General features: G+C 39.3%; 1 protein-coding gene across 5 annotated transcripts in view; it reads right to left on the reverse strand.

Moving 5' to 3' along the window:
- Window positions 1-27,236, reverse strand: part of CDK6 (cyclin dependent kinase 6) — a 137,365-nt gene that overhangs the window by 89,572 nt on the left and 20,557 nt on the right. For all 5 annotated transcript variants that reach the window (XM_064704300.1, XM_064704301.1, XM_064704302.1 and 2 more), the window contains exon 3: window positions 16,661-16,796. In XM_064704300.1, coding sequence (XP_064560370.1) covers window positions 16,661-16,796 — 136 coding nt within the window. The remainder of the gene's footprint in view (window positions 1-16,660; window positions 16,797-27,236) is intronic.

Consider the following 27,236-nt stretch of genomic DNA (forward strand, 5'->3'; position numbering starts at 1 on the left):
TTTTCCTTCAGCTGATGCTGTGAGCCTCTTTCTTCTGAGATAAAATCCAGACTTTAGCTTGACTAAATCAATCTGTTCTGGAGCATTGTGTTCTGGAGCACTGTGATAGCACCCCTATCTCTCACCTTAGTACTTTCAGTTTTTAAAAACAGATTTGAAATTGCTCCTAATTGTACATATTTCCTTTTCTCATTGCGGACTATCACTGCCCCTTCCTCTTCAGAGTCTTTGTTTCTGCATTACTACCCATCTGAATTTTGGGACATCACCACTTGCAATCCTTGTGGAAGCTCTCCTGATGTAATCAGAGAAATCAGTCCACTCCAACCATCCACAAAGCTGGACATGACTCCCTTGAACTACTTCAGTATGCTTTGGGGAGGAGCGCACAGGAATCACTGCCACACTCCCTGCCACAACCTACAAACTACAGTAAATTATCAATCACTGATGAGCTGACTGTCCTCCTGTGCCTCTCACACCAGTCCTTATGACAAAAGGTATCAACAAACAAACCCTCTTCTCTAAGAAAAATGCTGCTCCAGCAGCACTACAGCTCTTCACCACCACTCTCCTGATGCCATTGGCCATAACAGCTCTTCCTAATTTCCCCAAACTCCAGGAAGGGTTATAACATGGCATATGCTGACAGACAACACTCCTTGCTAACAGGAAGGACACGTTGCTGTGGGGCGCAGATCTCGGCTTCTCCTTCCCTGCAGCTGTCTGTGGACAGCAGCTAATTGTATCCACTTGTTTAACCTCGGGGATAACGTCTGGAGGGGACCAAGTGCCACAAGCGTACTTTTATTTTTAACGGTCATTTCCTCTCGGGTGTAACTTGCATGACAGCATGTGACAAGCAGAAATTAATGGGGACACTGCTGTGCCAATACCTCTTGAATTGCTTTGACACTGGCTGCAGGCTGCCTGCTTGGCCACCCAGCCAAGACCTCACATGAAATGTGGCAAGGGGCCCACAGCTCTATTCACTAACAAGCCAGCTGGTCAGTGATTAGAAAGCTGAAACAACGCTGTGCACATACATCAAGAATGCTTTACAAGCGGCTTCGGACTTAGGTGGTGAAACATCTTAGAAGAGTAGATCTGTAAATTTATCTTAGGGACTGTTAACTTAAGCTAACATCAGAAATAATGCAGGAGACCCTGGAAGATGATGGTCTTTGTTGTTGCCTAAGTGCAAGAAGGACTAACCTCAGAACAAAGACTAACATCTTGATGCGCTCAAAATCATGTGCAAACAGCTCAGACCACATGGATTCTGGTCCAAAGGAGCACTCAAATCATGTAAATATACAGAGATTTATGACAGACTACTCTTCCTAATGGTCTATCAACACCTTGGCAACATTACTGACATTTCTAAAGAAAGTCTCATTGAATCTGTCTGCAGTGTTTATACTGACTTGTTTATATGCTGACACAAAACAACAAGGGATGAGCCTTTAGAAGCATTCCAAGGGATTTGGATGATCAGATCTCATACACCCAAGGCACCTTTGTACCTTTTTTGAAAACTGTCAGATCCTTGGTTAGACACAAAAGGCTCAAGATTGTTCCTTTAACTTCTCTCTTCAGATGCCTTTTTAAATAGTAGCCACTGAAAGGGCATAGGCTCTTGCCGAAACATCTGATGGCAACAAGAGAACAAGTTATGCTTTTTTTTAAAAACTGAGAAAAGAGCAGTCAATCTCTCTTCCTAGACATTGGGAACACAACTGTAATTTAAAGTTAGTAAGACTTAGTCACTTAACTCCTATGGCTCCTTCACAGCTATAAACTCATTCAAGCAATTTTTGTTTGTTTAAACTTATTATGACATAGTCCTGATGTGGAGATTTCCTGATACATAAGGAAATATATCTGTGGCTTATAGACATACACCAGGCTCAAGGCACTGTAAAAGGAGGTGGCTGGACAGCAGAGTCACTTTCTTGGATTAGAAATTAAGGTTACTGTAGAGTTTGGACCTAATTTTGAGAGCTTCCATCGTAGAAACTTGGAGGAATTCAGCACAGTCACGAATGGCACTTGCACGCTGAAGAAAAAGATGGCTTTGTATTAGGCACAATGAAGTCCAGTGAAGTTACTGGGACTCTACCCATCAATTTTCAAAGACCTAAGCTGGTCCCACTGCTTTTTATTATTCCCATTTTCCTCCCACAGTCGCTGGAACCAACAGCACCTTCAGTGAGATGTAACCAACCTTCTATGAGACAAAAATGTCAGCGTGACACCAGGCATCAAAATACCACTATTCTCCAAAGTTAGATGCTCCATTAAAAAATAATTAACAGCTCTTATTAAAGAGGCAGACACAGAGGACACTAAGAAGATAATCCTTTCCTAATCTCTCCAGGTAAGGTATAATAAATAAAGCTCAACTGTGTACTTTTTAAAAGCTGCTTCAATATTGTATTTTTCTGCTCCTAGTGTACTTGGCACAGCAGAAGAATCATGATGCTCCTAAGTGCTGTAAAATGGCTCAACACTGGGGTCTAGTCACAGGACTACATTTAACTTTGCTGCCTCTCTTGCTCTGTATTATAAATTCAGGGATAATGGTTAACTAATTCATGAGTGTTGCAAAGATTAACTAGTTAATGTTTGTTAAATACTCCAAAGAACTAGATTTTGCTTTCAGTTATAAAGGCTCAACAAGCTTGAAGAAAATCAAAGATAAATAGAAGAGGGAAGATTTGCTTTTTATACAATTCAAAGGAAAAAATAGACTTCAAAGAAAAACCTGAGAAGGGTCAGTGCCCTACTGGAATCAGCTTGCCCAGAATCTCCCATCTAAGAACTTTACATATAGATTTGCAATACTGTTAGAGGATTGTCTGAGCTCTCAAAATAGTCTTCAGGATGACCATCTTACTGATGCCTTCCTACACCTAAATTAAAAGTAGGAAACAAGATTATAGCTTCTTGGAAGCACTGAGCAGATCCGGTTGCTCTCCATGCTTACAGAAGCAATTAATTTGCAATTCTATTATCTTGAATTAAAAGAACAATGGTTCTTGAATTAAAAGAACAAAAGCTGAACCAACAGCTTTAAAAAGGGAACAGGCAAGCCCCTCATCCTACAGACTTTACAAACAATGCCATAAAAATTATAAGTATTCTAAAACAGACTAGGCAAAGAGAAGACATTTTGCAAGAGGAATAGAGCATATACATGAAGACTTTTGTTTTCACTGAAAGAATGAGAAGTTTGCTGTTAGCACCAGACATGGGGAATGGCTACCCATTCCATTGCACTTGCATGGTCTGTCACTTTCTCCTTTCTTTTCTAATTTCTCACCTTTTCCTTTATGTCTCTCCTCCTCCCTCCATGAGTCCTATTACAGCAACTGTTGCCCTTTCTTCCCCATTCCCATTTCTGGCCCTTCTTGCCATGCCTGCTCCACCCTGCTCCACTTCACACTCACTCCTGGGGCCTGTGGCCCGACTCCATCTCTTCGGGTTGCTGCCTCCCCAGCCTAGGTGACACCCAGGCAAAGCAGGTCACTGAAGATGCCAGCTGCCAGCATTCCCAGCAGCCCCTCTCTGGATTTCAGACAGGACAAGCTGCAGCAGGCAGTGACCTGACCACGATCTCTGCTGTGGCTGCAGCGGTGGGAGATGGTCCCACACATCTGCTGAGTCTCTCCCAAGTGACATGTGCCACAGCCCCTGCAGATCTCAGCAAAGTGACACTGATTTACATTAGCACACATTTGTGTAAACCTTGCCTTGTTTTCTTTTGAACACTTGACTGATTCTAAAAAAAAGTACATATCTTCAACTTACAGTGACACAATGAGCCATGAGCCTACTTATTTCCTAATGTTATCACAGCAGACAAGAATCAGCTCTACTTTAGGGGTGAGAGCTGACAGTCTTTCTCGGGAGAGGAGAAGATGGCCTTTGATGTTTCACTGGCAGAGGGCATTTCATCCTTTCACCTCCCCAAATATTAAACAAAACAACCTCTATAACATTTTAAATAAAAAGATGCTGCTATGTTAGAAGTTAGTGTGCAAAAAGAACCAATCAATGGAACAAACTCCTTCCATGAAGATATATCTTTTGAAAATGAAGTGTCATAAATGATGCACATGAAAAATGCAGCTTGTGGCAAACACAACATTGCTTCTCAAAAGAGTAACCTGTGACAAGCAGAAAAGTATGCTATGAATTATGAAACCTGGAAAATAAAACATGTATTTCTGTGTGTCTTTACTGTAACTATTCATGGAGAACCTATGAGAAAAAAAGTAGCAATGATCCAGACAACCTGGACCGCATATGTCTTTGCTGAAACAGGTCCCAGAAACCTAAGTCTTTTGTTTTCCTTACCAACAACAACAAAGTAATTACAAATCATACAACCCAATATCAAATTCTGTGTTACTCCAAAACTACAGTCAATTAAGTAGAAAAAAACTGTATCATCAGAAGGACAAATGAGAGAGGCTAGGGATCATTATCAAAGGACTTCTGTTTTCCTTTGTTTATTAAATAGCAACTGTATTATTTACTGCAGCTTTGCAAGCTAGTGAGCAGCTGGGTGTGACACATTTCCATGCTCTGTAACCTCTCCTTATGCTTCGTTAGATTCCTTATCAGGACCAGAAGAAAAGAAATCTCTCTGTTATGCTTTTCCTGTGGCAAAGGAAAAGACAAGATGATGACTTTCCAGCTCATTTCACTTGTACAACGTTCTCATCAATCACCATGGGGTAGGTCTTTGTTATTTTCACTGAAGGACTGTTCTTAGTTTTCTGTCACAATAAAGCGTGACTTCACTAATTAGCAAATCAAGGTTACCTCTACCACATTTGCAAAAGAACAAAATGCAAACATAAGGCTAAAACTACATCTGAAATATTTTCCAAGGCCCCAGCTTCATAGAGATAAACCTAAGTCAAGCTAGGTGTAAATTCCTTTCATAGAAACAGAAGTTAAGGGCTGAAACACTCAGAGTAGATGTAAGGAAGCTAAACTAACCATTTCATCAAGAACCAGAAGTTTTCTGCTTGTTTTGCGACTTTCTGCTCCAGAAACCAAGCAAAGAAACTGTGGTTTATTTTCATATTAAACCCTCTGCAAAGCATGCATCTCTCTGCAGTTTTGGTTCACTATAGTCCACGCAGCTTGGCCTCTATTCTCCTTTTCCTATGTCTTCAGTAAGTGTTTTAGACATCAGCAGAAATTATGTGAGCAAACAAAAAGCAAGAAAAAGTGATATGTTCTAAGCAACGCAAAAACGTAATACAAAATGCTTTGCAACATAGTCTCTCCTCTAACTTAATGTTTTTATATATATTTTCCCTTTCAGTCTGTGTTGTTTCTCACTGAATGACAGCTGTACACAACATACTATTGTAATAACAAGCATATGGCTCAGAGATCACTGTTGACATTTTCAGAATTCAATTCAGACATTTTTATTTAAATGCATGAAAAACATCTGTATACTCTTTCATTAACTGCATTTTACATTTGTAATGTTCTACGTATTCTTTTGGAACCATTTCCATTAAAATGCCAACTCTGTGTTTGGATAGCATGTATTTCCCTTGTAACACTAAGGGAGGAGTATGCTACTGTCAAAATTTCTCTCTAAAAAGTCCTTGCTAAAATATTTACCCTGCTAGTCAGAACAGGAATATCTGAAGTTAATTCCAAATGAAAGAATATTTTAGAATGAATCATAAACTAGATGTTAAAAAAGGTAACATGCTGCCATTCCAATGCCCCTTCCCTGCTGTAAAACTAAATTAAAAACAACCCTGCATTTCCATCCACAGAATACTGTAACATTTTGGATGTTCTGAAGTTTCCTAATTGCAGTTATGCAACAAAACTATCACAGCCTAAAACAAAGGACAAAAATTCAGCAGCTTAGTTTATTGGCTTTGAAATGAAGCACTCTTAAGAGATGGTTAACATGTCCTCTTGATTATTTTTGGTATTTTAAAGTTACAGTGCAATGCTTCCCACTCTATAGACAAAAGAAGTGGAACATTTTAGAATACTTATAATTTTTATGGCATTGTTTGTAAAGTCACATATTTAGCAACAGTGAAAACTGTTGAGCACTAATTTCATTTACAATTAAGTCACTAATTTCAAAGGGCCCTTCAAGGTATAAGACACTGCTCAACATTAATAAAGACAGAATGCAATGGCATTTGTTGAATTGGTCACAATGGTAAAATACAGCGTCTTCTTGGAAATGGGTATTCTCAAGGGTCATTATTTTCAAAGAAGGCAAATAGGATATTCTGTGGCCACAACAGCTATGATATTAATGAAAACCAGATACAAACAAAACAATCCACCAAACCTTGTGATCCTTGGAGCCCTTTGCCATTACTGAGTCAATTTACCATGCTGACCAGCCATGACACATTTTTGTGAATAGTCAGGAGTCTGGTTCCAAATGCACAGACACTGCATACACATAAGTTTTGAGGGAAGACTACTTCTTCACTCTGACAAAGCATTTAAACACAAGCAAAACACATGTTTTATGACTAATCTGAGACTAAGGAAACAATGGTTTCAATTCTTCTTTGTTCTAACCTTTGAATTCATCAGGTCAATAGCACAGGATAACAACTGATTCTCCTCTGTTATCTCCTCTAATTCAGTCTTTCAGCCTCATTTTTAATACTGGAACAATCTGTTGACATGAAATTAAGCAGAAGTTTAAGAGCTTTGCTGAGGCAGAGCCTCTGCTCCCTTTGGCATTGAAGTTGAACCAGAAAGTGCAAGTACATATTCCAGCATGAGTTTAAATGTTGTAGGTGTACAGACATAAGTGTTGGTAGTGTGTAGGTATAACAGTAACAGAGAAGCTAAAAAAAACCTAAAATAGTGATGTTTGTAAGTCTTTGGATAAGGTTCCCAATCCAAAAGTGAAGGACACATTTGATCCCGGAGTTTGAACCTTTGTAATTTGCTCTTTCCTAGTGGCAAACTATTTAGGCTTAGCAGTAAAAGAAATGAAGGCTGCTTGCCCACTGCTGCTAACAGCATTGCCCCACACCCACTCCCAGCAGAACCCTGAGAATCCCAGTTACACCCCAGAAGGATTTGACCTTCTGTGAAGGACTGGTGCTCTGGAGTACCAACACTGGCAAATGCCACCATATTGCATCTGATTTATCAAAACTAAAAATAATCATTTAAATTTTTAAATATTTTCCCTTGCTGTTGCACTAAGAACAAACAACAAGCAGTATTTCTGTTATTTCATTCGCATTTCCATTCTGAATTTTCTGTCTTCTGGCAGCTGCATGTGAATTTACTAATGACGTGTGTCTTCTGTTAGAACTTCTTAAAAGGGATATTCTCAAAATGGAAGGAAGCTCATTTTATTTCACTTTGAAACCTGAGAAACCTGTAACATGAACCATACGCTGATTACAGAGCATTGATATATAAAGGAAGCAGTTGTGTATATGTGTGAAGTGACTGTGGTGGGGAAACAGCAATGCAGTGGTGAAGTTCACACAAATAATGCTGTTGTAGGATCTCACTATCATGACTCATGTTTAACAGGGTACTGTGTAAAGACCAGTCAAAAATGAGGACCTATTATGGTGAGAACCAAAGTCAAGAGTTTTCACACAGCCTCCTCCATTAAAAGCCCACAGATAAAACTGACAAGACAGACCCCAGGTGGAGAAATTTTGAGACAGTTCCATGATGTTACACTTCTATGGGAGTAGAGTCAGGAGGACACAGGAAAAACAGAAAGAAAAGTGATGGAGAGAAAAGCTCTGGAGGAGGGGAAAGAACAGAAGACTGTGTAAATAGGAAGTGAAAGTGAAGTGAAAAATTCAAGGAGAAAGAGAAGGATGGAAAAGGGATCAAAACATAGGAATTGCACAGGCAGAGAACATGGAGTTGAAATCACTGAAAGCAGCTCTAGGTGTCAAGAGGTTTTGGCCTTGGTTGCTCTAGCAGCTGAGTGTAGCTGGCTGATGCCCCAGGCTGGTGCTTCTCTGCAGTTTCATGCCTGATGGCCTGAGGACAGGAAGCAGGGAGGAACCGTGTCTGCTCTGGTACCCACAGGGGTGGGTGGGACAGGGGCTCTCCATGTGTCTCTCATCTGACACACTGAATAGGAGGAACAGGCACAGCTTCAGCTGAGTCTCGTTTTATTCCCTCCCTGAGAGTGTAACAGCTCAGCTGTCCTGGGTGATGAGCTACTGGATGGACCCTGGGGATCAGCACATCCACATCTGTAAATACACACACACACACACATACACACACACATACACACACACACATGTGCATGTGTGTACATGTGTGTGTGGTGTGCTTTCACGTGCACACACATGAAGGCAGTATAGACCAGACCACTCTCCAGGCACAGCAGGAGAACTGGTGCTCATGGTGCTACCCCTCATGGATATGTGTACTCTTTAAGTACTCTTTAAGCATCTGCGCTGCCAGTTGGCGCCTTTTCTGGGCCACACCTATTTTGAGAAAATGAACTCTGGAGACAGTAGAGTGATGATCACAGTTTCCCTTTCACAAATAGCAGTATTTTTTTCCTGCAAATATGTTAGAGGACTTTTGCAAAATCCACTTATATATGCATGTGCATGTATATATGTTTATGTGCCTATGTATTCATAAATAACAGAAAATTCTTGAAGCTGACTTTATGTTCTACATATGAAAACATGTAATACAAAAAAATTCCATCTCTGCCCATTTGTATGGAACTTTGTTTTCTGGCATAAGCTAAATACATCTGCTGTGGAGGAAAAGAAACAAACAAAACATATCTTGATTAAATCAGTATGCCACTAAAGTAACACGCTTCAAATTAATTTTTACTGTGGGATACAATAACCTGCCTATTCGCTGGCATAAAACTAGTGCATATGGCTAGTCCGAAAGTATTAAATTTCTCTTGGGGTGGAATAGAGAAAACAGTTTTATGGGAAAATATCTTACTTGATTATTATATTGTCTTTTATTAGCTATGAGTTGTCTATGGCCAACTTTTGAATTTTAGTTTTACACTATGGCTCTAAAATTGCTGTGAGTAAATACAGACACTTTGTAAATATTCTAGTTTAGAGAATCTGAGCTGCATTAACTTGGGTTGACTGAGATGGTGAATGTATTCTGCTACAATGCTTCTTTGTCCCAGATCAGCTGAGTTCAACCCTTAGAATCCTGAGTTTAGTAAAAAAAAATTATGTTGCCCAGTTTTCCCAAGCATCTACCTTTGTCACAATTTGTGCTATTGGGATAAAGTACAATTTTGTTTTGGGATAAAGTACAATTTTGGGGTTACTGCATAGGGGACTGATTTCCTTCCTAGTGCAGAAACTACTATGAAGAAAGAGATTCTTATCTGCCCTGACAAAAATCAAGAATGGCTCTTTGAACTTCTTCTTTTCACCTCACATCTGCTGCAGTCCAACCATCAAATTACTTGTCAAAAACAGCATATGGCTTGTAAGGAAATTTTGAACATGGGTAAATCCAAACACTTCAGTGTATTTTTCTGCCACTGCTTTATGTACACCATCAGCTCCAAGCTTTCTCTTAATTACTTTAAATGCGGCATGTCGTGTTTGATGAAGAGAAGGACTCTGGAAACACGAGTGACACTTGTGCTGATCACTGAGGCAGGATGTGCTTGCAGAGCAAGCCGTGCCTGAGCACCACCACCATGAGACAAAAGAAGGCATCTCAGAAATAGTCCCCACCTGGAGGAACTGTCACTGGCTGGATGCAGAACAGTGTGGCACTGGCTCTGAGATGCTGCCTGGCAGCTCAGCCCCACTCCTGCACCTGACTGACAATTATTCCCACCATACGCTCCCTTTCCTTCAGTGCCACCAAAGCATTTCACACAGCAATTGGTACTGTACTCATGTTCCAGTAGCAAAAACCCAGTGTCATTAATAGTCTGAGAGTGTCTCAAGAAAATGCAGAGCAGTAGGATCCATAAACTTTTTTATGCATCACACCCATGTCCAGCTCTGCTGAACTAACAGAAATGAAATGAACTGATAGCGACATTTCACTTCCAGTGTTTCTAATACTGCAATTTTGCAATGACTTGATCATAAATCCCTTCTACCAAGGCTCAGTCACCTTCCCTGCCCACAATTCAGAATCTCTTCAGTTTCTTAATTTCCTCTGACTTCTGAATAAAGATGATTTCTGGCCCTCCATCTACTGAAAACAATAGCTTCCTTCTGACTTCAAAAAGGATGTGTCCCTTAGGGTCCTACTGGACTGCACTGCTGCCTTGAGAGTAGAGACCACAAAAGAAAAGTAGGTTGAGATGTCTATTTACAGAACCCTTGATAGACATCATTTCACAGTGACATTTCTAATTTAGTGTCATTGTTTTGAAAGACTAAAATTATTATTTCAGGCAGGTTGTTTTCATGCATTATGCTCCAGTGTTGCCTGACGGCTTTCCAAACTGGAACAACTGAAAAAATGTGAAGCACTCCAATGATTTTAAATCACTCTAGTCAGGACAGAGTGATTTAAAATTATTGGAGTGCCTCACATTTTTATGAGCTCTCAGTTTGCAAGCAATGGACGTCCTAGCAGTCCTAGGCTACAGCACTGCAAAAAACAACTATACGTTATCATCAGATTGCAAAGGCTTGCATTAGAATTTGGAAATGGTAGGAATTCAAAGATATTTAACACCACCATAATTAAAATCGGTGGCTATACACGAACAGCAAAAAGGCCCAAGCTAAAGAAGTAACTGCGAGGATACCAGACTATATTGTGTGACATCCTGTGAGCTGCAGTCTCTCTATTCACAGAATCATGACTCCTCCTAACACCTTGGTCAGCTTCTACACTGCTACCTGCTACCAGCCAGAGATGTGGGTGTGACTCTACATGCAGCACAGATGGGAAAGAAATTGCACCACCTACAACACAGGGAACAGCCACTCTGGAGAGTGGATATTCTCGAGAATACCCATTTTTTAATGTTTAGCTCCTTCAGAGCTTGTGCAGGACACCTACTCTCTCTTGCTACCCTTTCATACAGAAGGCAGAGAAAGAAAAAAGAAGATTTACCCCACATGATATATCAGTTCAGCCCTTTTGTTTTTTATTTATTTGTACTGGCAACTCTTCTTTAATTTATAATACAGATTCAGAATAAAATCTGTTGCAAAATAATCCACAAAAATGAAACCCTTAGCAGCTGTAAATGGGCACCATTTCACTGAAGCTAATGGATTTACACTTTTTAGTATCAGCTGGGGATCTGATCCATTATTTGTACACTCCAAATTCCTCACTAAGTTTTGCTTCTTTCTTTACCATAAAAGTACTGACAGGAAAACGATAATAACAGCTCTTCTGTTAGTATCTTTCTTAATAATTCAAGCAGGTTCTTTTTTTTAGTGACTTAACTTTGATGTTAAATGCAGCCGCCCTCTGAAGACTCAGTACTGGTGAATCTGTTTTCCTGGAATATCTTGCTTTATTTTCAGAACTGCATGATTGTGTGACATCTGCTTCACATCTCATACGTGACCAACTGAGTAGGTACAAACCATGGCATACGGCTGAGTTACCTCACAACAGTGAACACTGCTCTGCTTTCTGAGAAACAGCTTCTTCATATTAATTTTCTAGGAATCTTGCAAAGATGTCACCAGTCTGCCTGGTTTAACAGCATGTCATATAAGCTAACAGGGATACAACAATAACAGTATGCCATGACTGAGGCAAATATTTTAAAAATCAATTTATGGGCTACTATCTGATAAGCTCACAAAAGAGAATTAGGTTCACTGCTGTACTTTCTAAATTTCAGGCATCTAAATACCAGAATCTGTATACCTGAATCAGATGGGTATATGAGCTTTCTATGCAAAGAAGTAAATATCCAAAAAATATTCAGAGAAGCCATTCACTTGGGTGAGGAACCAGGACACACCAGAGAAAAGCATATACAGTGAACCCAGCTCACTCTGTGATTTGGCTGCCCCGTTCAAGGCTGGAGGGAATACCATGGAGATTCACAAATCACAGGCCTGAGTAGAAAAACATTCCCAGCTTTTGCGACATTCTGTGATAGATAACATATGCACCTGCTGTACTGGAAACCTTTGTTTTGTTCCCTCTGGTGCTGACTGTCAGACTGAAACATGCACAGCCCACTCAGCACACGTAGCCTAAATTCTACATTTCTGTAAGAAAACTATTGCAAGAAGCCACAAGTCTGCTTATAATGACATTACCTCACAAAATTAACTTTATTCATTACTAAAATTAAAGAACCCCAGTAAAAGTTTTTTGTCCCCTACCACTTCTAAGAGACTCTGGTCTAACAGTACAAGATGACTGGAAAGAACTCCAAAGAACCATTCTCCAACTGCTTAACGTACAGCTTTATATACAAAGCCATTACATTCATAGATTAATTTAAAGCTAAGTATTATTAAATAAATTGCAGTATTAAATCAATAAACACCATCTTGGTTGCATATTCATGATTTCTACATGAAAAATGTAGTTAGTGTTATAAACAACCATATCCATATCAAAATTAATTAGGATCAAAAAAATCATGCCAGCACAAGCATCAGAATGAAATGTGACCACGCATTTAAACACGCTTCAGTCCCAAAGGATAAGACATCAAAATGCTTTAGTGGTCTATTAACTATTTAAAAGAAAATCATGGTTCTGTGGCATATGTGTCATTCCCACTTCCACTACCCCTATGTCAGCTAACAAAAGTTCCTAAAGAGCCAAGACTCTTGGAGGCTCAACTGCTGAGACATTAACATTACCCAAGATTTGTGCATGACTAACAGCTGTGTCCAAAGGAAGATGAACTCATACCTTGCATTTCCACATAAACTGCCCTAAAGTTAAAGAGCATCCCAGGAAGAAAAGAAGGGAGGAGACGATGGGTAGAGAGGAAAGAAGGAAGATGTTGTCATTGCTGATTCTGATTCATGCCATATGGAACATATATTAATCAGGTCTGACAGAGGAAGCCAGCAAGTGTGAGCGTGACTACAATCCAGCAGTTACAAAGGCTGACTATGGTTCTCTTTCAAAAGTGAACACTGTGTCCACAAGTATTTGGAGTAGTGTTCACCATCCCTCCAGCTCAAAGTAGACTCAATTAAATAATAATGGAAGGGCGTCAGCAGAAAAGATTTAAAACTGCTCTGTCCAGAATAACCCAGAACTCAGAAGCCAGAGCCACAGAAATGGATGAGAACATCCACACTCCTGGTGACAGAAAGGGGAAGTGAGCATGTCTGCTTCAGATCCTGGGTATGTATTCCCACTACCAGGCAATGTCTCATAGGAAAACTACCTCTCTTCTATCATGTTATGGACACCTGTCTGTATCTTCCTAAAACACCCTTTGGGGTGATTCCTACTGCAGGGACTTGGGCATTAGAAAGGCATTGTGGAGCAGCATTAAGACAAAAGCTCTAGCTGTGTTTGAATTACCAATATGGCTCATTTCTCTGAACTGCTACAGTCTGACTGCCTGCAAAACACAAAGAAAGTTCTTAAAATGGTACCAGTGTCACTTTTATTTCTTGACAGGTGGTAACCAAAAATCCCAGCATGCCCCAAACCAGCAGAAGCTGCACCTCCCTTCCCTAAATGTTATGTAATGATGGTAGTAAATTCACACAAAAAAGATCTTTTGGGGCTGATGCTTCTCTCATAGCAATTTTATGTCATTCAAGGTCCACTAACAACTGTTGATTTTACACCAGGGTGCCAAAGAGGTATATTAGATCCTTCAACTTCAAGCTATCCAGAGCTTGGCTCATTTGGCACTTCTGTGCTGCTGACACACACAGAACTCTAACAGATGGTCTTACAATACTGGCAGTTGTTTTGTACTGTGCTGGCAGTGAGGGGAAATACTCTACACAAATTGTCTGCAATTCTGGAAAATAAATGAAGTACAAATCCATATTAACCTCAAAAGCCAAACTATAAAAAGTCAGATTAGTCATTTAACGATGTATGTGCTCTGGGTTAAATGCTCAGCTGCTACAAAATCATAGTATTTTCCTGCAGCCAGGGGAAGTATGTTTTGCTTTAGTTTCTGTCAGGAATATCCATAAAGATTTTATAATTACAAAGGTATTGAAATATACTAAAAATAAGCCTTGAGACCCTTCCTTGTGTAATCAGCCCTGACTATCAGCAAAAGTACCTCCATAAACTGGATATTTGGACATAAACATGAAGCAACAGGGTGCAACTTAAGTTAACTGAATCTCTCTCTTTTCCTGTGCCAGAGGATTCAAGAAAAAACACATCAGCTACTGTGAAAATGTTGAAATCAACAGTGATGACCAAGTAAACAGCAATTTTACATTTTTCCTCACCCATTTAAAAAGTGATTATGTACCACAAGCTGAATTTTGCAGTCACTAATTTCACCGGTTGCAGTGGAACTTGCACTGTACATAAAAGACCAAAATTGCTCCTCCTTGTTTCTGTGTGGCTTTTCTACTTTAATCTGCCAAACTATCAGATATAGCAATTGGGTTAACTAGTAAACCATTTATGCAGAATAGTGCTTTTCAAATGTAAGCACAATGATTTCCTTCATCAGTATAAAATCTCCATGAAATGTATATCCAAACATATATCTGACAGTCTCACAGTGCAATTTCAAAACAGAATTTTTGGAAATCATAAATACTTCAGTACAGTGCTCACATCTTGAATTTCCTTTAAATGAAACATGGATCAAAAGATACTTCAAACTGAGATTTCAGAGGCTTGGTCTTTCAGATCCCATCAATTTCAATATATTTAGTTAAATAATATGCCAGCCACCTTGCATCTTATTTTCACAATGTTAGTTCAGTTGAAATAGAGTTGATGTAAGTGGCTTCAAAGTCCAAATAGAACCTTAACAGCATTATAATAAAATAGTCTAACGATATAATAGGTACATTCCAGTCTTCTTCTGACTGAATCGAAGCTGTATCCATTTTTCAAAAAATTTATTTTATCCATTACGTTTGGTTAAAAACATGGTTGCTGGAACTGACTGGTATTATACATATGTGACTTTGACACCAGTGAATAGATCTTTATTCACTTTAGTTCTAATTTTATACTGAAAGATCACACACCTCCTAAGTCTGAAGCTGTTAAAAGTTATTAAAATAACTAAGTTTTCAACAGTTTTCATGTTTTTTTTTCCTCCCTGGGAACTTGTGCCAGACTAAGATGATACAACATACTTCCAGAAAGTACAAGTGAAAGATAATGGATAATGCATGTCTGAAAGCATAAATTATTTCTCCTCACAAAAATGAAAAAAAAAAATCAAAAGAAATGTCAAAATGTCACAACATCAATCCCTCTGCTTCTCTTACCAGGTACAAACCTTTTGTAAAACAACCCAATCTATCATCAACGTGGCACTTTGCTGTGAGATTCTCTGAAAAGCAGAGTTGGTATATGCATTTTAATAACAATAATGCAGGCACATCCTACCCTAGGTAGGGGTCCTCCCTTACAGATGCAGAATATGAGATAACATGACAACAAAACTTCATTATTGTCCTCCCAGTTACTGAGAGCCTTCCCAGCTTCTGTAACAACTGATCATCACTCTCCCCACCCTTCAGCCCATGTCCTCTGCAGAGCACACCACAGGCCCACAACGAACATTTCTTGCTCTCAGAATGTGCACAAACTCTCCTGGCAAGAAGGACATAAAGCAAAAGTAGTCTCTTGGGGAAATAAAAGGCAAAGGAAAAGGGATAAGGAGTACAAGATTTATTTTATCCATTCTAGCAACATCCAGCACTTCACCTTTAAGGGAAGGTTCAAGTAGTCTCTGCTGAAACAATAACAGAATCATCTGCCTGCAGCTGGAAGCAAAGGTCGTTCTTAATGATTTCCCAGAATCGTGGAATCACAGAATGGCTTTACTGCTATTGGAAACAACTTAAAAATCCCACTGCCATGCCCAGGGACACCTTTCACTAGACTAGGTAGCTCAGAGCTCCATCCAACCTGTCCCTGAACACTACCAGGGGTGGGGCAGCCATGACTTCCCTGGGCAACTTGTTCCTGTGCCTCACCACCCTCACAGTAAAGAATTCTTCCCTAATATCTAATCTAAACATACTCTTTCAGTTTTATACCACTCCCCCTTTTCCTGTCACTACATGCTCCTGTAAATAGTCTCCATATTTCTTGCAGGCTCCCTTCAGGTACTGGAAGGCTGCAATCAAATCACCTCTAAGCCCTCTCTTTTTCAGGCTGAACAATCCCAATTCTCTCAGCCTTTCCTCATTAGATAAGTGCTCCATTCCTCTAATCAACTTGGTGACCCTGCTCTGCACCTGCTCCAACAGGTCCCTCTCCTTCCTGTGCTTGAATGCTACATTTGGTACAACAGTAGAGATTCAGTAAATTTAGAACTCCGAAAGAGGAATAAAATCACAAGTGAAGCATTTTTCACAAAGAGATTATATCTGTTACTTTGTGCTGCAGTTCATGTCCCAAGCTGGGCACTACTCAATTTTGATGCAACAAAATCCTAGGGATCACAACACAGTTTGTCTGATTTATCTCTGAAATACTGTCTCCTAAAATCTTTCTCCTTAAATACCTTTATAGTTTCAGTAGGCACTCCAGGCTCTGGAACTTTATCCAAGTAAGTAGTCAAGTCTTGATCCACATGTTCAAACACTAATGTTAACTTGGTCTCTCTGTCTGTTCGTGACACAGTGCACACATCAAACAACCTGAAAAGAGGAAAAGAACAGAAGAGGTAAGTATACAGCAACCAGTACAGATGTAACTTGCATCTCAAGCATGTCCATTTAAATTTCTTACAGTATACAGAATGGAAAAGAAGGAATACCTCCAGAATCAGCATACTATTTGAAAAAAAAGCTTTGTGCACACGATGTCACTACTTCTTTCATCACTTTTGGTCATTCTTTTACTGCAACTTCTTTATCATTTCACCTTATTGCACAACACCGAACTAATCTACAAAGCTCTTCGTAATATCACATTCCTATCTGGTTACTCTACTTTCTATTGTTTTTTGGTTTTAAGTAGGATTTCTCTCATCCCCTCCATCTACCATGCCAGGTTTAATCACTGTTCTACCTTTTTCAAAAACATCTGCTCATCATTCTGTGCTTCATACCTATATTCATACCAGTGATTTTCACTACCCTTCCTCAAGTCCCACTTCTACAAAATCCTAATAGGAAACCATCTAAACAGCCAGAAGGACATTTCTTCCCTGCTCACTTACTCTACTCATGTGCTTACTCATTTATATTACATGATCAGATTGCATTTCTCTCTGAGGTGAGGCAGAAAAATCAATCACTACTTTTAGTAGGTGACAGTAGTTTTAAAAATGAATGAAGTTACTAAGAAAAAGGTCTAGACAGTTAAATTGAAGAATCTCTCATTGATAACAGCATAAACTAGTGTTGATACTATGGCTTATTTTTCAAACATCATATCAATGATGCTGGTGTATTACTTTTATCTTTCATACTCCTCCTCAGAATTACTTCATTAGAATTGAGAAGTGCAGGACTTCTGGTAATGTTATCAAGTAGTATTTTTGTTGTTTGTTCAAGGACTAAAGGCTTTATACACAGGATTTGAAAACAACTGATCACACACAAAGCCTTGGGAGTCCCTTCTTTTCCCAGAGGATATCTGACAAACAGACAAGATGTATGTGAGATCTTGCACTGAGATTTTACTTCTTACCTTAAATCTCAATGTATTTCACAAGAGAAGAAAACACTAGAATTGGCACAACCACTTGGGAAGAATGTAATTTGGGTTTAAGAGAGCAGTATTTTTCACTTGGCATTTACCATAGTAAGGCTGTGCTCTCATTTGACAGCATTTCCTAAAAAATCATCAGTCTGACATTGCAAAAATGTTTATTAGACACCATATTTTGAAAATGTATACATGCACATTCATTTTAGGTGAAGGATGCTTTTCAGTGAGTAATAAATTAGGAACCAGAGTTCCAGAATATGATACTAAGAGCGTGACCCTACCTCTGCTTGAAGACTAATCTGTACTTAATCTGTAATCATAATCTGAACAAACAAACATTAATTATTATAGCAACACAGTGACCGTAAGAGAAAATGTGTTGGCACATTTCTCATAATGACAGATAATGTTCTCTAAGATTCCCTCAATGGGGTGTACATGTCCTGTACACAGCAAACAAGTTTTGTGAAAAGTCACAAACCTTCCTGAAAAGTGAAATTTACTGGTATTTGGCTGGAGGTTAATAATCTGCAATATATTTATATAAATCAACGTGGAATGTAGCCGGACTGCCTATAACCCCAACACATGCAAATAGAGAGGAGCCAGACAGGTCTCAACATCTGAACATAAACACTGGAAAATATTTCCAACTGTATGATTCCTTTGTGTTGACCTACATTCACCTAAAATGTTCTAGAACACCCCTTTTGCCAGGTATTTAATACACTGGCAAAACCCCCATATTTTCAACTATAGCAGAATTGCAATTAAAGAAAAAAAGGAAAAAAGATTTCACTGTATTAAACTTAGAAGCAACATGTAATTTCCAACTCACTGAGGAGGAAAATGTTGACTCTGTTAATTCTTCTGTATGTAGGTTATTTTGATTCTGGCATTTTCTGGCACAGCAAAATAAGGAACTCAGAGAAGCACAATTCTGGTTACCTTTTACAGAATAATAATATTAACAGTGAGTATTCATATTATCTTTCCTTTCCACATACTTTTTATGTGAAACTCTAAATGCTTTACTGTTAATCATAAAAGCTTCAGATTCTGCACTGGGTCGGGTACAAATACATTGTGTTTACTCACAGAAAATATAGCTGCTACCTTAGAAAGATAATAATTTAAATCAGAGGTTATATTAACTCATATTACAAAAAAAAACCAACATCTGGCATTGCTCCTGCTAATCATTCTTGAAATAGATTGAGAAAGACACAGCCTCTTTATTTAGTAGTTTCCACAGGGATAAAACTACTTTATATAAATTATACTCTCTTACATTCACTGTGAGAATATCATCCATAAAATTGTCTTTGTTAATTAGGAACATCTCTGCTGCCTACATTGCACATCTCTGAAGCCATTTCCTCATGATTTTCTGTACGTGACGCATTAACATTGCACGTGACTGCCTCTCTGGAATGGGCAAAAGGCTTTTTATTTAAAGAGTTACTATGCGGACACTGTCCTAAGTGAAGTAAATGTACCTCAATTAATACAGGATTTCCATACTGAATACTTTGTAAACACAAGCCCTGCCCTTCTATTGTACTTACAAGAGAAACGTTTGAATTATTTGATTAAAGTAAGATCCGCTATGGGAAATCCTGCAAGCATTTAACAAGATGTTTGGCTGGGAGTCATACACCGCCCAGTGTGTCCATCTGAACTGGAACACTGTTGAAGAGACACTAACAGAGAACCTGAGTTTTAATGCACACATTTTTTTCAAGTTTTTTTCAAGTACTAAAGCAGGAGCTTATCAGCTACAAATCTATGTCTCTGTTTTATGTGTTTAGTGCCTGGTGGATCTTCCTATAGTCCAGCAGCATACCTGCTTTTCTACAAAAATATTTTGGGATTTTTTGCATGCAGAAAACCAGATGATGCTCCTTGAAGTCTCCACAGCTTCTTACAACACAAAATCTGACAAATGCAACCTCAGCCCACTTTCATTTTACAATATGAACACCTAAATGCTTTTAAAAGAAAGACAGTTATTACTTTGAAAACTATTGCATCTACTGAGTGGTAGGTTGCAACTGATCCAAGAAAGTCCCTAAATGTTACTAGATTTGCTTTTGAGATGATCTGAGAATTGCCGTGAAGTTTCCCACTTTCAAGTAGCATAAACATTTTTTCCAGAGCAAACTGAGATAACAGCAATGGAGATCAGCCCATGACACCTGCAAGAAATACTGAAAGACAGATCTGACTGTAAGACTTGAAAAATATGTAGGACATAATTTCTCTTGGCTATTGTCAAACAGATGAGTGGGTACATCTGGAAAATTAACTGGATCATAGTCAAAAGAAAGATCAAGAATTAGCTGCTGCCAATGCATCCAAGGGCTTACTGTAATTTTTCTGCAGTAGGACTAAGCCAACATGAATACATATGTATCCCTGTATGGTCACTCAGAGCACTGAACAAAACCAGTCCTCGCATCCTAAAGATTTCTAATAACATGGATTTACTTTAATTTTCTTTGGAACAGTGTCTTCCTCAAAAGAGTTACTTCCTAGCTTATGCATAACAGAGCAAGAGAATTGGAACCTTTGATTTACATGTAGGAGAAATGCTTTAGAGGACTGTGGTTACGTAAAAAGTGGCATAATAATATGCTTCAGTTTTAAGATTTCTCAAGTCTGAGCAAATACACAGATGAAAAGAGTTTGGTGGCCTCAACCTAACTCTGAAAGCTATTTATTTGCATGACAGAAAACCAGCACAGAACTTATGTATTGACAGTGTTTATGTAAACACCACAAGATTGGGATACCAAGACTATCACAAGCCATGACTGAGGTTTATGGACAAATAAGGGGAGGAGGACCTGAACAACTTCTGTTTTTACTGCCTTTGGCTTAGGTTAATCCTGGAAGTTCATAAGCACAGAAAATTTCTGCCTCTCATACCTAGAAGTATTGAAGAACGACAGTTGGTCGTCCTTTTAGTCCAAATTTCAGCAGCAGCCTCAGACTCCTGTGCTCTCAAGAAGTAACTCAGCAGCAAGCCCTTTGTACACCCCAACCTTATAAACCAGGTACTCCTTAAAAAAAACAGTTTGACCCCTACTTTTGATATTAGCTACCTTTTCCTTTCTTGATTTTGATGCAAAAAAAAAGAATGCTGACAGAAGCTAGTATCTACTTGGAATCATAAATACCCAATGTATTGGAACAAAGGGGTCATCTTTTGGATGAAGAAGACAATAGCTGGGCAACTGGACTGGAACATGTGCATTAGGAGAACCAAGCCCAACACAGCAAAACAGGAAATAGAGTTTCCCACTCTGAAACATATGACAGAGTTCTTTCCCTCTGTTCAGGACATACTGCTTTGTCTCATTTTAATCAGCAATCACCCACTTCTCCAGGCCTCTGAATGCTGGTATTTCAAATGAAGAGTTTTCTTGCTCAACGGAGCTTTAGTAAAACACTTTTAGATGGGAAAAAAGCGCACATGCAGAGGAAGAGGCCGCTAAATTCAAAGTATTTAAATGGCATTTTCCCTGATATAACATCTGTAGAACCACACAGTAATGCAAGACCTAAGTTCCATTTTCAGAGGCCCGTGGGGTATTCAAGAGCTTCACAATGTACTTTTAACTCCAGCTGCAGCTGCCCCAGTGGGCATCAGCGCTTAAGGTATGGCTCCACAGCAGACTGCAACATAACAAGGACTCTGACTGCACCAACAGAACCACCTCGGTACTGAAAATCCATGGCATGAGGGCACAGCACTGCCTGCAGCACAGCCAGCAAGGCCAGAGTCAGCTCCATCCAGCCACAAGTCAGGTGCCCAGAGCCAAGCTTGATTAAATAATCTTGGGTATGTCTACAGTGTTCACGGCAACTTTACGTCTTAAATCCTTATTCTCTACTTCCTACTGGGTTCTTGGAGTTTGTGAACATTTCTCCTGCTTTGCTACCCCTCCAGGGAAGAGTAGCAGGATCACCTTTTGTCTCCAGGAGAAATCTCTTTCAGGCAAACAGTAGTAAAGGTAGATTTAACATCAGGTAAAATCAATTAATTTATCTAGGACAAGTAGATGTTCTGTAGATAGATGTTTTCAATTCTGAAGTCACTCATTTATTATCTGCTGTGCACAGAGCAGAAAGATCTACCATGGAGAAGCAACTGTAGAATGAAAGAAAAGCAGCAGAAAGTCCTGTTCTGGACACCCACTCCAGCAGAGCTCAGCCAACACTGCTGCTCACAGCCCACTCACCAGTGAGGTTTAAGGAAAGGAAGGGGGACATTAGGATGACAAGGCAATCGTTCATCTGCAAGCTGAGCTTTGTGCTGTAATTTTTTCCAGTCTCTCTCCCTTTCTGACTTGGAAAAATTATTTAAAATGCTAAGCTGTATAAAAGAGGTTTTTGTTCTTTAAGTGTGCGTGAGGGAGAGAGACAGAGAAAGTGACAGAGAGAAATAGATGCTGGTGAAAGCGAAGTAAATAGCACTGGCTAAAGTCCGACAGAGTGGGCTGACTGGGCAAGCATTCAACGCTCAGTCCCGACTGCAGCCCTGACCTGCAACACCCCTGCTCTCCTGCACTGGGCCCCACTCAAGCAATGACGAGCTCTGGTGCCAGACTGAATGGTTTTGTGATGCAGACAAATGTCTGCTCCAATGAAACCACCAAAACCAGTTTTCATTTTCAACAAAAACCAAGATTTGTGCCCAAAAGATGAAAAGGCTGAGGACATTTTCTCACTGTGCCACCCAAACCACTAAAAGATGCGGTTGTTAAAAGAGTTTTACTTCAAGGAAAAATAGGCCTGACAAGATATTCTCTGCACCTTTCTTTGTTTATAGCAGCATGCTATCTCTTTCAGCCCTCACACTGTCATTTCCCTTTCACCTTCTTCCCAGAGGGAGATTATCTTTAACAGACAAGAACCAGAAAAGGATCTCGTAGGACTCCATAATGCAAACTACATCCTGCCTTGCAGAACTCCTCTTCAGGACTTACCCGACAGTTCACCAGTGTTTAAAATGCTTAATTCCTCACCAGTCCATGAACAATCTCAGTGCAACTGATTTTATCCAAACTGGCCACACACGGAGCCCTTGACAATACGGAGGGAAAATCCCAGCTGGGTGGTGCCTGAACACAGCCTGTGTGCTGCCCTACCAAACACTGTCCCAGGGCAGGCCAGGGACATGCCAAGTCAGCCCGGATCAGAAAAATAACATGGCCTGTTATGAAGACAGTCGTTGACAGATTGTTTAGGATCAGCAATAGCTGTCTGACCTATTCATAGTGCTCTCATGTGATCTTTCAACAAGTAAATGTACACTGCCTTTCCAAGTCATGTACACTGCCGCTATACAGTGCTGTGAGCCTCCAGCAAGCTTCTCTAAGCTTCCAGTTCAGAGTACAAACTAAAGATGCTCCCATTCATTGGCAATGTGTTTGCATCTGTTGTTTTTTAGATTTTCTTTACAATACTTTCCTCATGGAATAGCTGTATTCCCTTTTAGATTCCCTAATTTGCTCAACATGTAAGTAAAACTTATGCCTGAATATTGATTTTGTTTAATTCAAATGAAATGAGCCCAGTTGATATTCTGGACTTCCAGCTGTACATGGTGTAAGATGAGATACAACAAAATCCAGTCTTTACTGTAGCTCACAAACTGCTTGTTACAGATTCCACATTTCAGTTTATATTTTGAATTAATTCTGGTGCCAGACCTACAGGATCTAAATCTAAGAAGAACATCTCTCTTCTAGGTTTAAGTGAAAACAACTCATCTTCAAAATTTATCTTTCACAAATATATGTATTTGCCATTTATATATGTATAAATTATCATTCATTCTTCAGTGGCTTAATAATCTAATCTATGTACACATGAGATTTAATCATGCTAACATATCAAAAATAACAAAGGAAATAATAACCCTTCACTCCACAAAAAAATATTCATTGCAAAAAGTCAAATTCGAAGTACTGTTTGACACTCTGTACAATCTCATATAGTTTTTTAAAAGCTTGCAATAATACAGCAGTTCCTGAGGTATTAAATTCACTTTTTTAAAAATGGTATATAATTCCAATGCAAATTTGAGTACAAACTCTTGCTTCTTGTAGATTCATAGGAGAACCTAAGAATAACAGAGCAGCTACTGTAGAAGGTGACAGAGGAGGTCCTCTGTTTTGACGCTTATCATCAATCCAGGGGCTGCTGCTCCTGAAAAACCTCCAGGTTACTCCATGGCCACAATTATTCTGGATGATGGTGGATGCACTGAAAACTCATGTGCTGCTTGAGCCCTAATTACGCACCCAGCACAGGCTAAGCCCTCAGGTACACAAGCAACCTGAGAAGAAGCAACCTGAAAGTAAATCTGAAAGGCCTAGCTGTCATCCACTGTAAAAGCAAGCCAAGGGGGCTTGCTAAGGGCTGCCAATACACTTGAGTGCTGATGATGCTGCTGCCACCTCCCAGGATGGACCAGTAGTGGCGCCTCTTGAAAAGAGTCCAAAGCCATGATGTGATGGTGAAGAGCAGGGGAGACAGAGCAATAGATGGAAAATATTTTGCTGTGGTTCTGTTACTGGCATGAAGTATTGTTGTAATTATCTGTAAGACACTGACACATTAAAGCCTTGTAAGAAAATACATTTCTATTTTTCACAGGCAGAGTTGGGACCGAACAATTTGTCTTTCTCAAAGAAGGATCAAGAGATGACTTTTAGAAGGCGAAAACTTCCACAGTTTAACAATACCATGAATTCTACTGCTAAAGCAAAAGAGCACAAAACAGAAGAAAAAAAAAGCCTTAAGAAAAACAAAAGGCTAAATTGGCTAAAGTTGGCAATACTATACATGCACAACGTAAATAAACAGCATACATGTTAGTAAAAAGAGACGTTAATAAGAGAACAAAATTAATTATTTTCAATTACTTGGATTGTGTGGCTCTAATGTATTCAGGGAATACTATTACTAAGGGATTCTATAGACCTTTTAACGTAAAACGCTATATATCCATGTATTAAAGAGAAAGCAATTAGCAAAGGAGTAAACCACAGTAAAACAGTGCATGGTTCACTCTCATGCCCATTTGTTTATATTTGGGTTTATTATTATGTATCATTTCTTAAATAAAAAGTTATTGTCTCTCTAAATGACATTATAAAAAGGAAATCCTTGGTAAGAGAATGAAACCAACATCACTGGGAAACGGGGTGCAAATTATACCAATCTGTTTATTGCTATGACAGCATGGTCAGTCGACATGACAACACAAGCTTTGAGTAGTATTGTGTTAAATGTTTTAGGCCTGTCAGTAGTAGAATGCATTTCTGAAGCCAGAGTACCAGTGTGCAGAGTGAACCTGTCATAGGTCTTGACCTTGCATGATCCACCAGCCCTGAGCTACCCAAGAACTTATGCTGCACTTAACCTGCAGCATGTAAAGCACTGGGGTGATTTTTAAGTATACACATCACCTAAAGCTTCATCTGCCTTATCTGCCAGGTATCTTTCCTCTTTCTTATACTCAGCTAGTCATCACCTGGATAGAAAAAAGTAACCCCCTGTCTGCCATTTCAACCCCTATCAGATTTTTACCTATGCAGTGAGAACTCCACAACTTGGGGCCCAACATGCATGGTCCCCTTCTGCACTTAGGCATCCTTATCTGTACCACAATCTCTGCACCCTAAGTTTTTTGTTACCCCTTAGTACTAAATTCGTGAATATGGGCACTCATCTCTGAAAACTATGGTGATGATGTATTCTAAGGCATTTTTCACAGTATTTTTTTGTCCTTAAATTCGGAAACTGTGAACTGTTGTTTTCCCAGTCTTAACCTGGGAGACTAGAATACAGCAATAGATGTGAATAGTTATTGTTATCTTAAAAATGGAACCAGCATTTTAACACCAGATATTGAAACTGAATGAAAAGAACTTTTAAAAAATGTCTGCATCTGTTGAAAGAACCTGTCTAGAACTGCTTAAAATTTCCTGAAATGGATCAGACATACCTGTCCACTTCCAACACAAGTGGTTAAGTGGGGAATGCAGTTGCCACATTCAGGATTAAGTCAAGTGAAAATTCAAAAGGTGTGTTACTCTCTGTGTGTTGCTTTCCACAAATTTGTCCTGCATGAGGTTGTATCACATAAAAACAGAAATGCAGTTCAGAGTGCTTTTTGTATACACGTGGAGAGTGACTTCCATCAGGTTTTGATGCCAAATGTATTCCCAGCAATACTCCTGTGCACCATGATGCCAGCAGCACCACGAACTTCAGACAAAGGGAATTACTCATTCACTTCAGCAAAACCTGGAAGGGAGCACAGTGAACTCAAGCAACTTTCCAGTGGCACTGTACTGTGTCCTGTCATCACTACTTCACATGCTACAAATAACATCCCATCTACCCAAAAGTAAACAGCACTCAGCTGATTTCCAAAAATCAAAATACAAAGGCAATTGCTCACATGGGTAAGAAAAACAAACAGGATCTGGCGAGGTTTTGTAAGGAAACCTGATCTACACACAAAAACACCGCCCTCTTCTTTTTAAGTTGCAGATGTAACAAAAAAATGGAGTGGCAGAGCAACAGATAACTTTATGAGAAAAAATGAAGCGTAAGAGGATATTTATGCTAGAACTGAAGTATCAAAACTATGGGACTACAAAGTACTTAGATTCAGCAGAAGGCAGATTTAAGGCTTGTAAGAAAACTATCAACTTCATTGAACATACCAGTCTTTTGCTAGCCATCATCAGACAGGTCAAACGCCATCCACCCACACCACAGCCCTGCACAGCCTGCGAAGCAATGGGTTCTGCTCTCAGCTTCCATGGAAAAGATACAACTCCTGTGATGGAGCTACTCAGAAACTGGGGGTTAGTTTGAATGGGCCATGTAGGTCCTCATTTATTCAGGAGAAAGTAGTAAGTTGACTGAATCACTGTGAGGAGGGTACTGTTTCTCCCTGCTTGCTATGGAAGATGCCTAATGACTAACTTAGAAAAGATGCTTTAATTTATCTGAATTTAGAAGATATTATTATTCCCCAGAAAGAATGTAACCGATCATTTTTACTTGGTGGGAATGCAGATTCTGTTCAGTTCATTCCTGAAGTTATTTTAAAATATTTCTTCCATGTAGAAGTTAAAACAAAATGGGAGACAAGTCAAAACAAAACAAAAAAAACCCACTAAAACCACCTCTGCCCTATTCACTCAATCCTCAAAGACTAGCATCAATCCTAAACAGCTCAACATACAAGACCCTTTACCTAGGCCTCATGAAGTTGGTACATTTATTTAACTGGCCTTGGCACAGGTCCAGAATTTCCTTTAATTTGAAAGGAACTTTCACCTGCGACAAACTTGCAGGATTGAGTTTAATATTCATGTTCTGAAGAACAG

This window comes from Zonotrichia leucophrys, chromosome 2 (assembly GCF_028769735.1).
Source record: "Zonotrichia leucophrys gambelii isolate GWCS_2022_RI chromosome 2, RI_Zleu_2.0, whole genome shotgun sequence".
NCBI lineage: Eukaryota > Metazoa > Chordata > Aves > Passeriformes > Passerellidae > Zonotrichia > Zonotrichia leucophrys.